This window comes from Mauremys reevesii, linkage group 9 (assembly GCF_016161935.1).
Source record: "Mauremys reevesii isolate NIE-2019 linkage group 9, ASM1616193v1, whole genome shotgun sequence".
Classification (NCBI taxonomy): domain Eukaryota; kingdom Metazoa; phylum Chordata; order Testudines; family Geoemydidae; genus Mauremys; species Mauremys reevesii.
The window spans coordinates 76,074,638-76,086,364 of NC_052631.1; the positions used below are offsets into that span (position 1 = coordinate 76,074,638).

Here is an 11,727-nt window from a genome sequence, read left to right on the forward strand (position 1 = left end):
CAAAACGTGTAGTCCCCAAAAGCGCACGTAGGACACAACCTGGACAGATGATGAGAGCTCTCACATTCCTCTAAGAAGGTGCCTAGCATCTTAAAGGGTCAGGCCCTTAACCTGCTGCACAATATTCAAGCCAAGTTTCAAGCTTCAGCCTTCAGACATTTTAGCTGTAGTCTTATTTTTAAAAGTGTGGTTGGAATTATTTAAAAATGGGGAAAATGTACTTTTTCACTCTCATGATTAAAAAATGGTGGAAGCTATTTTGCTCTCAAACTTTCCTCCAAAAGGTCTGAGCATGTGAAATTAGGGATTGAAATGGGAAATGCTTTGCAAATGGCATCTGCTACTATATATAGAATCAAATTCTTTGTTGGTGAAACTCCATTGACTTCAGTGGATTTACACCAGTGAAGAATTTGGCCCACAGTGAGTTTTCTAGTAGTATTTGTACAATACATTTTTTTTTTTACTTAAACATGTAATTGTGTTACATTGGGTAGAGGAGTTAACATTTCAAATTTGTTTTACTAAGTAACACTCCTTTGGAGCAGAATAATGCAGGAGGCAAAACATTATAGCTATACACAACAAGTTCTTCCAGCGATTAAAAGAGACCTGCCAGACCCAGTGTCAAGTATGATAGAGTTCATTTTCTATAACGATTCCATCGTTAATTTTTTTCAGGCAGCTTGATTCTTATCTTTGAAAACAAGATCAGATTATTTGTCTAGGGAGGCTAATGAACATTTCTAAATTGGGAGTGGAAAACAGATAAATGTGATGCATCACATATAAAGGGGCAGATTGTGTTTTTCCATTAGTTTTAACAATATAACTACAAAAATTAGGAAAGATTGACATGAGAAAGTATTAATCATTTTAAAAATAAAAATGAGGCAAGAGTTCTGTTAGGGTCATTTCACTCATGGCATATCCATGTTAACCAGAACTGTGCATAAAATCAATTCTTGCTCTTACCATGTGAACATGAGTTTCCTTACCATATGTGGAAAGGGATGACCCATGCAATAAACTAATTTACAAAACCAGCAGAACAGTTTCATAGCATGGTTTATACCCAGGGGCGGCTCTAGACACCAGCGCGCAGCGCGCGCGCGGGCCGCGCCGCCCGGGGGGCGGCGTTGGCTCGTGGAGAGCTCCGGCATGCCCTGCGCGGTCCACGGGGAGCGCGGACGAAGCGGCTGCGCCGCGGCATGGCGGCGGTCCGGTCGGCCGCCCCCCGGCTGCCCGCCCCCGCCGCCGAGCAGGCCGCAGCGTGTCGCGCTCCGCCCGGCTCCGTGACCAGCCGCAGGCATGCCGGAACCGCGGCGGCTGCGGGCCGCCGCGCCACCGAGACGAAGGAAGCGGCGCAGCGCGGGCGCGCCGCGGGGCGCCTTTGCCCAGCCGCCTTGTTTATACCATGTATGTAAATATATGTATTTTGAAACATGGTCCTTACTTATGCTCTTTAAGTATGAGTACAGACAAGATCTAATAATGGAATATGGTGCTTTTAACTTCTAGTTCAGGGGTCAGCAACCTTTCAGAAGTGGTGTTCCGAGTCTTCATTTATTCACTCTAATTTAAGGTTTTGTGTGCCAGTAATACATTTTAATGTTTTTAGAAGGTCTCTTTCTATAAGTCTATAATATATAACTAAACTATTGTTGTATGTAAAGTAAATAAGGTTTTTAAAATGTTTAAGAAGCTTCACTTAAAATTAAATTAAAATGCAGAGCCCCCCCGGACTGGTGGCCAGGACCCAGGCAGTGTGAGTGCCACTGAAAATCAGCTCACGTGCCGCCTTCAGCACGCGTGCCATAGGTTGCCTACCCCTGCTCTAGTTCACTAGTTTAGGTTCAGTCCAGGTTGGTAGTGTACAAAAGTCATTAACAACTAATGGCTCTTTGGTGGCTTAGGCCTGGTCTGCACGCAGGTTTTGTACTTAACTCAATTAGGGGTGTGATCTTTTTTTTTTTTTACTGATATAGATACAATGGCACAACTCAAAGCATGGATGGAGTAATACCAGTATAAATGTGCCTTAAACCTGTATAGCTTATTCCTCTTCCCATACAGGAATAAATAAACTAGACCCTTTAAGAACATTTTATCCTGTATAATTGCATCCATAGACTTGGAGTGGGGATGGGGTTGTACTATACCTGTACAGTTAAAGTGATACATTTTTTGTAGGTAGACAAGGCAGATGAAATGAGATGATAGACTCAATTGTAAATGTATCCATATCACAAAAAACATCTTCACAGTTGGTACTAATTGATGTTTGCAGGTGTGTTGAGTTCCCACTCTGCTCTGAACAGGGTCTACACAAAATTAGTTGACATTTATTCTCTTCCTGGGGTTTGGCTTTATTGATAAATCACAGAATTACAAACACTTCAGCCTAAGTGTTCTCCTCAAGCAGTGTTGTTCTACGAGTTTCCTTGGGGAGATCTCTTTGACCTAAAACCCAGTTCCTTTTACCCAAATTGCCACTGCTGCTTCCCTTATTATCCAGGGTGGCGTTAATGAGCTGTACCTGATGCAGTCAGCATTTTCCTGGAGGATTCTAACACCCGCTGACAGGGTGGGGAAGCAGAAGAACCTGTCCATATGGTACAGTGCCCTTATTTGTAGTTTTGTTAGAGAAGCCAATGATTGAATGGATAGGGAGACTGTATGCATCTTTTGAAATAGGCTAACTAGAACAGGTTTGAGGCACAGAACAGGAGACATGATGTGCATGGTGACTCTCTGTGTTGCACCTGTCTAAGAACTTGGTTATTGACATATGACCACAGTTTGAGGTCTATAAAGGGAACAATGGAGCTGACTGAGTTGGTGTAGGAAAAGTTGAAAAAAAGTTCAATGCAGGCTGTAGAACCTTATTCTTATTTCTTTCCTCAAAGTATGTTGGGAATACAGAAACAATGAATATGCAAATTGTACTGAAAATGTATTTGCCTTTGCCACCTGGACTTCACTAAGACATGCCATGAATACCAGTCATTTCAGAGCTACCAGCTTCTAAATATTTTTTAATTACATGTTAGCTTTAAATCTTTCTCTAAAACAGTTAATCACAGAACTGTAGCTGACAGAAAATATCAGTTAAAATTTTGATGCTGACATGAGACAACATGTTTTTATTTCAACTATAACAGATGGCATTTACACTCCAAACTAAGGCTCCATTATGCACAAATGTTAACATGGGAACATAGGAATTGTACACTGGATCAAACCCGTGGTCTATCTCCTACTGCATTCCATCTCCAACCATGAACCCGAAAGCATGATGTTTAATATCTCTCTTCATCACTTTATTAGCATTAATGGTTATAACTCTGGGTATTTTTTACATCCATATAAACGTCCAATCTCTCTTTGGATCTTGCCAAGTTTTTGGCCTTAATGACATCCCATAACAATGAGTTCTACAACTTAATTATGCACTGTGTGAAAAAAGTATTTCCTTTTATTGGTTTTGACTTTGCCACCTTTACATTTCACTGAATATCCTCTTGTGCTTTTGCTATGAAACAGGGAAAAGCAAAGCTCCTGATCTCTATCTCATTCATTCTTTATATATACCATGTGCTCTCTTATTCATCTCCTTTCTAAGGAAACAATCAAATTTTTTTCAATCTGTCTTCATTTGAGTTTTCCTATACCCCTCATCCTTTCCCATTGCTCTTCTCCGTACCCGCTCTGATTCTGAAATATTGTATGTCATTGAATGTGTCTGTAACCTGTCATCCTTTTGGGAAGCAGGAACTGTCTCAAAAGCCTTCAAAATAAGTGACTGGAATGCAGGAGGAAAGGGCAAGCTTTGCTGAGGGCTGAAGTGTCACCAGCAAAAAAAGTCACTTCTCACTTCCATCCCTTTTGATTTAAATTAATAGCTGCCCAGTGGTACTTCTTTGCCTACCTATTTCACCACACAGAAGAGGTCTGGTCCTTTGGCTTTCTGCCGATGCACATCAATAACATTAATAATACCTGTGTGCAAACAGAGACATAGGAGTAGGGAGCAGCCTGGGTGTGAATTAAAGGCACAAAAACTTGGCTGCATCTCCTGATTGTATTTGTTATTAGAATCTGTGAAGTTCATTTCCTGTCCTGTCACCTGATCACTCTAAAACCTGAATATCCCTCTCTCAAGCCAACGTTTTTTTTCAGTTGTGAGAGACCTGAGTAGCCTTTAATATAACAGAAGCAATTAGATGTTTTTTAATCAAAAGTAGTTGCCCATAAATATTCAAACACTGTGTATAGTATGTTAATTTCGGACCTAAATATTTTGTGAGTGAACTACATTTTTTTGGGGGGGAGGGGAAATGTTCCTGGGTGCACATGGTTTGTTTCAGGCCAAAACATTTTTGTCTTCTATGACTGAGTTGTAAGCCTTTAAAAACAGGTTTACAATGGAAGTGCTGACAGGCTAACTGGATGTTGCTATAATGTCATACTTACAATATCCAATTCTTTTTTGTAGTCACACAGCTCAGTTATAATGCATCCTGGGTAGTTCTGTGAGACATGTTGCTCTTCCAAGTGTATTCAAGGAATACAGCACCACAACATCTTCTTGTGTGCACTTAGTAAAAAGAAATAAGCAAGGCTGAGTAGTTCTGAACCATGTGGTGTACCAGCTTGCTCCCTCAGTCCTGCCAATTGTATAAAAATTATTTGGCAATCAAGAACTGTATCTTGTTGAGAGAGTGCTTGCTAGCTTTATGTGATGCTCCTTTGTGAAAGGTCATGCACAGGGCCGTCCTTAGGCATATGCAGCATGCGCGGCTGAGTAGGGCACCCGAAAATTTGGGGCACCATTCCTTTTGCTGGCCGCTGCTGGAATCCTCTCTTCTCTGGCCCCTCCCCTGTGCTGGGCCGGAGGGCTTCTCCCTGCCCCCAACACCGCCCCCTCCCTCCTTCATTCCTCAGACAGCCAGTCAAGGACTCCAGCCTCTGACTCTGCTGCCTCAGCCCTGGGGAGCCCAGAGTGGTGCGACCAGTCACTGGCGGTGGCCCAGTCCACTGCCACCCGGAGTGGAGTCCCTCCCTGGTCCCTGCCTGCCTGTGCTGCTCAATATCCGGCGGGGGCCAGGACAGGAGGAACGAAACTTCCACTGTCTCTCACACTTCCCTAACACACACACACACAAACAAACACAGAGTCTCTCTCACACACAGACTGGCTCTCACACTCACATCTCACGAATCACAGTCCCCCAATACAGATTGTCTCACACACACAGTCTCATACTCCCCAACACACACTCTGTCACACAGTCCCCCAACACACAGTCACACACCCACACACTGACTGGCTGGCTGGCTGGCGCTCTCTCTCTCTCACTCACACACACACACACGTATTATTATTGCTATTCCTGCTTGTTACTTCCTGTCAAAATGCTCGTGGTGAGCCAGGAGTGGCTAGGGGCTGCAGGAAGGCCGGGGGCTCTGGGAAGATGCAGCCCCCATGTGATAGCACGAAGCCTGCCTTGAGCTACTGCCACAGCATCTGCGGCGTATGACGCTCGGTATGCATCAGCAATGAGGGGTTCTGGGGGTCCACGGGTGGGGGTGGTGGCTGTGCCCCCTCAACACATTGGGGTCAATGGTGCCAGCTGAGGAGTGGTGCCTTCAGTGGAGTATAGGGGAACCAGTTTAATGTAAGCAGATTAAGGATGAGCTCTACCCTGACATCTGGTGGCGAATTGTGGCGAGTTGTGGAAAAGAACTTCCAGGGCTGGTCTTGTTTGCATAGGCACACCCCACCTAGCATGAGCCCACAGCTGCCCAAATGGTCACTTTGGCAGCTGAGGGGTCCCCAATTTCTCTGGTATTGGGGCAGGAAGAATAAAGTGTTGTTACCCTGATTATGTGACTCAAGGCCAGTGGAACTGTTTTATAACAGAGGGACTCGCCATCAACTAGGTAGCACTCGCTAGACAAGGGACATGGGTTCCAAGTTCTAGTGAATGGAGGAAGGCTGGGGACAGGTATTTGTACTTGATGATATGAGCCCCCTTTTGAGGGTCTGAAACACTAATTGCACCTTCTCCTTTCTCCACTGTTGAATAGCAGAGCTAATTTTGATTCTATTAAGAATCTAGTTACAGGCTGCTGTGTTGAATTCACTTTGGGCCAAGGGTGCACCAGCACTGGGGCTCCCCTACTACAAGCTGAAATCACTACAAGCTAAAATTACTAAGAGCTGAGATCACTGAGTGCTATGTTAACCAGTGGGGGAGCCTGAAGATATATTGCTAAGCAGCTGGCAGAGCAGAGCAGTTTGTGGGATGGTTGGAGCGGTCCACGGGATGGTGAGTGGAGTGAAGCAGAGTGGAGCAGTTTGCAGGACGGTTGGAGTGGAGTGAAGCAGGGTAGAGTGGAGCAGTTTGTGGGACAGCTGGAGTGGCTCATGGGATGGCTGGTGGAGTGGAGTGGCTTATGGTGAAGGCTGCAGCAGAACCCCACGGAGAGGCGGGGTAGTCGGCCTCGGACCACGTAAGGTGCCCCTTAACATCCCGTGTTCCCCTCCCCCCACCATTTCCACCCAGGCTGGGGGTGAGGTAAAACTCTGCAGATAAACTTTTGAACTCTGGGGCTGCACTGACCAGAGACAGAGACTTTTGGGGTGTTGGACTTTTGGGACTTTGGGGTGATCTTTTGGGTTGTTGGACTTAAGACCCAAAGGGGAAAAGGATACTGCAAAATTATTTGGGGGTGGGTCTTTTGCTCATGGTTTGTGTTATGAATCCTGTTTGTGGTGTTTCCCCAGCATTGTTTCCCTCCTTTATTAAAAGGATTTTGCTACACTCAGACTCCGTGCTTGCAAGAGGGGAAGTATGGCCTCTTAGAGTCGCCCGGGGGGTGGTATGTAATTGTCCCAGGTCACTAGGTGGGGGCTCGAGCTGGTTTTGCATTGCGTTATTGAAACGGAACCCCTGGATACTGAACCCGACCCTTGTTGCTGCCAACTTAGATGGGCAAAAGGGTTACATTAATAATACTGGGTAGGGCCCCATAAATCCTAAGGATGGTCCTGGTCATGCAGCATGTTTAAATAAGTATAAAATGTTTTCAGAATAGTTTTCTGTCTTGGGTAATAATTTCCAAACACACATTTTTAACCATGTTCCATGAACCACAACTTTTTTTCCTTCCAAGATCAAAGAATGATTTAGGGGGGAAAAAAATCAAAAACTCTTTCACTCAGAGGATCTCAGACATCTTTTTATCTGGCAAATAGCAAACTAAGTATAGTGCCAAACTCCTTCAGAATTGGAAACAATGCAATGTTCCTCCTAATTACGTACTTGGAAACAGGAATAAATCTCTTGGTGCTTGTAACCAAGGTGAAATACATGATCCCTTCCTTTCTCATGCATACACATACATGCTTTTATGCTGTTTCTGGCTCTAAAAGGTTGTAAGACCCCAATAGGGTCTTAGTTTGATCTTGCAGCTTCTGGACCTGATTCCTATTCTCCACTGTAGTGATTTCACAAGTTAATCACTGGCTTTTTTTGCTGTCATTTAAACAACTTCTACAGAAGGTGTTTACTGCAAATATGAAATGATATCTGTAAACCACTTTAGCACTGGTAACTCAGTGACCTCTTCTCATGAACTACTGCCGCTGCTCTGTAGGTGTCTTAGCCTGTGTTATACAGGTCAGACTAGAAGATCACAATAGTCCCTCATGGCCTTCGACTCTATCAAACTAGTAATCAGTTACTACATGAGGAATTAAAAGTGCTTATACTTGCAATGTTGTGTGTATGCAATTTAACTTCACTGCAGGATCAGGGCTTAAGCCCAATTCCACAAGGTAAGCACATCCCTGACTTTTATTGTGTGAGTAACCTCATTGACTTTGATGGCACTACTCCCCTTGGCTTTAAAGATACCATGCTCATCCCCAGCAGCCTAGGGCTGCATTGGCACTTGCAGCACCTCTGTGCAACAGGGCCAAATGCTAAAGTCCTCACTCAATTTTCCCCAGGCAAAACTCCCACTAAGGGGACCAGCTAGCAAGTGTGAAATATCAGGACACTTTTTTTTTTTTTTTTTGGCAGGGGAGTAGGGGGCGGCATAGTTGCCTATATAAGCCAAAACCCCTAACATAGGGGGTGGTCTTGATCATATCGGGAGGCCAGGTCCCCCTAACAGCAATAAGCAGACTGGATCACACCCCACCCTGTACAGGTTGCCTCTGGCCCCGGTGTGCTTTTTACCCCCGGGGGCTCTGGGCTGTCGCCGTTCCGCAGGGACGGGCACCCCCACGCAAGCTGTCAGCACGGGCCGTGCAGCGGGGATCCCGCCCCAGGGCGGGTGCAGGCAGCCTCGCGGAGACGCTCGTGGGCGGGGGAGGGGGAAGGGCTCCGAATGCGCAGCCCGCTGAGGACGTTACAAAGGACGCGCATCACACCCACGCCATGGCTCACGTCATCCCCCGCCTCCCCCACACCGCCCGCTCCACGTGCGCCTCCCATTGCCCCCCCCCCCCCCCCGTGCCGGGGATTCTCCAGCCCGGCCTGACGTCATTCCCATGTTGCATCGGTACCGCCCCCTCCCCGGCCGCCATGTTGGGGGAGGGGGCGCGGTGCGGGCAGAGCGGAGCCGCCCCCGCCGGGCAGCAGTAGCAGTAGCAGAGCCAGTTCCTGCGCCGCCGCCGCGCTCTATGGGCCGGCGGAGGGGACCCGCCGGCTCGGCAGCGCGCTGCCCTTGAGGCCGTAGCAGCAGCAGCAGCCGCCGCCGCGGAGCCGGGACATGAGCAGCGGCTGCGAGCGGCGGCGGCTCCCCGGCTAGCGGGCGCGAGGACATGGTGCCGTTCGCCCCGCTGGAGGACGCGGAGGAGCCGGAGCCCTGCCACAAAATGGAGCTGTGCATGAGTGGCGGCGAGGTCAGTGCGGGGCTGCGGGGGGTTGGGCGTTAGGCCGGGGGCGGGCGCCGCGCAGCAGGAATGGGGGCGCCCGGCGGGCACCTGCTGTCTCTGCCCCGCTCCCACGCGTGGGTCTGGCTGCTGGGGCAGCGGGCCGGAGAGCGTAAAGCTTGGAGTCTCCGAGACTATCAGCCCCTACTTGCTTCCCACCCCCGATCTGCCCCCGGGAGTCTGACTGACCCTACCCCAAGATTGCCCGCCCCCCACCCTGAGACTGTCAGACCTCACCTGCCCCCCGATCCCATCCCTTAGAGAGCCCACCGGCCCTCCACTCCGATTCTGTCCCCGAGACCTTCCCAAGACTGTCAGTCCCTATTGTCCCCCATCCCGGTCCAGTCCCCTAGAGAGCTCATGCACCCCCACCGAGAGACTGTCAGCCCCCATCTGGTCCCCCTGAGCTCCTGCTCCCCCAGCCCAAGTCTAGCAATTCCCCCCTCAGAATTCTTCTGCACACCCTTCCTCCTCTAGTTCCCCTCAGAGCCCATGTCTGTCTCCATCCTTGGATCCTGCTGCTACCTCTGGAGAGCTTGCTTACACTTCATCCGGATGCTGTCCCAAAGAGCCCAGGTGCCCCTCTCCCCTAGATCCTGCTGCCATCCCCTGAGAGCCCACCTGCCCCATCCTGATCTTGCTGTTCCCAGCTGCTGACCCCCAAGAGTCTATCTGCCCTTCACCCGTAGATCTGGCAGTGACTCCCAAGAGAGCTTTGCTGTTCTTCATCCTTATCCTCCTGGCCCCCAAGAGACCACTTGCTTCTCATCCCAATTCTGCTGCCTGAAACAATCCAGCTAGGTCCCTCCTGTCCGTTACTCCAATCCTGCTGCCCCCAGCCGCCCCAGGTGCCTATCTATTCTTCATCTTCCTACTGTTCCCAGTCATACTGAATAGATCCTGCATACTCCTCATCCTGCCATCCTCAGCCACCCCGAGATCCCACTACACAGTGAATTTGAACCTCCTATCCTGAGACCTACCCACCTTAAATTGTCCCTTCAGTCATCACCCTGAGCCCTGCATTCCTGAGGTCTCAAAGTGCCTATCAATCAATCCATCCCAAAGAATCAGACTTGCCTCAACTCATCCTCTCAACTACTCCCCTGAGGCCCCAGTCACTTCCTAAACCACCCCCTTGAACTGTTCCCATCCCCTTCAGTTAGCTGCCACCTCCTTACACCCAGTGCCTTGCGGGTTACTGTTTCTGGGCTCAGCAGGAGCTGACAAACCTCTTCTCTTGTGGATTTATACTACCTGTAACACGTGCAAAGTTATAGCTGTGTCAGCTTCTTTTTGGATGAATTAATGGTCATTGAGTGTGAGATGTTAATTTGGTGTGGTGCGTGCGCAGTTCCTTGTGTGTTTAACTTAACAATTTCCAAGCTATTAGGTTGTGGTGGAGAAAATGCTGTTTGGTATTGGACTTTCTATAAATTATCCTAGTAATTTAAACGCTCTTGCTGCTGTTATAGTTGTGTTAGACATTTATTTGGGTTTTTCTGATTGCATAATTTTACCAATTAGCCTGTATTTTTGTTCCTGCATACAGAGGCTACTACCACATTTCTCATTAAATAACCCATAGAGTACCTACCAATTAGTGATTTACAGGGAGAAGTCTGAGGTTAAGCAAGGGTTTGGGACCTTAGCAGTTTTACAGTAAAATCAAAGAAGCTCTTGCTAGAGGAGTTTAAATTAAGCTTAAGCCTTACAGTTTCCTTACTTCCTCTTAAACAGAGACCTGGCCAGAAGTGGAGCACCAAATGTGATTTAGCTGCACTGTGTAATTTTAAAATATATATTTAGTATTGTATTTATCTAGTAGTGGATAACAGCTCAGTATTATTATTTTATGCACTTAAATGTAGAAATCAGAAGTGCATTGGAACCTGGGTTTCCAGAGTTGTCAGCCCGTTGAACTGAATGATCACACATATGTGTCTGAGGGATTGATTTACATGTTACACATATGGAAGATGTTTTGTAAGTAAAGCTTCTAAAAACAGGTCTCACTCACTTCCTGTGGTACATCGGGCTGTACTTAGTGAGACCGTGCGTCTCTTAAGTACAAACATACATAAAATATGCCTGGGATATTAAGGGTTTGGAGGGAATGAGGCATTGTTTTTGGAGGATCTTGCAGAAGTTATATTATCCGATAATGCACATTTATACATAAAAAAGTATGGTACTTCATTTCAGCAAGAAAACCAGAGGGAGCCTTTAACTCTGTTGTATTTTATTCTTTTTCTGTAGTGTGTCCACAGAGTGCTGTTTCTAAGCACTGTAATTACTATAGCTGTACACACTCTTAAATATTCTAGTGATTTAATACTTAATCACAGTCTATGTATCTAAGTAATTTAGAAAAATAACTATTATAATAGTTACAATGGATGTCTGGATAAAAACATTCAGTTGCAGGTTGTATGAAGATTGTATTTATACTACAATTTGTTAAAATAATAGAACTGCATCTCAAGCAATAAATCTTTTTTTATTCTGAAGAATTTGTGCCATCATTCAGCTGTTTTCAGCTAGTACTGTAATATATCAGTGTTTTAAAAAGGTGAAATTCAGGTGGTCTTATAGGTAACTACATAAACATAAACTCGTACATAAACTTGCACATCTTTTAAATGTACATACTTTACATTGTTGTGGTCGCTTATAGTTGGACAAATACTGCAGTTTTTGTTAGCTGACTTTCTTTGACTGTGTTCAGTTGTAGCTTTCCACAAATATTTTAGCACATGAGTTTGCTAGCAGCAATA

General features: G+C 46.5%; 1 protein-coding gene across 2 annotated transcripts in view; it reads left to right on the top strand.

The window, feature by feature from the left end:
• Positions 1 to 8,538: 8,538 nt before the first annotated feature.
• The window catches only part of RPS6KA6 (ribosomal protein S6 kinase A6), an 83,289-nt gene continuing 80,100 nt past the window's right edge, over positions 8,539 to 11,727 (top strand). The window contains exon 1 of one of the 2 annotated variants that reach the window (XM_039487999.1): positions 8,539 to 8,920. In XM_039487999.1, coding sequence (XP_039343933.1) covers positions 8,840 to 8,920 — 81 coding nt within the window. In that variant the 5' untranslated portion in view covers positions 8,539 to 8,839. The remainder of the gene's footprint in view (positions 8,921 to 11,727) is intronic. The other variant, XM_039487998.1, reaches the window with a different exon arrangement.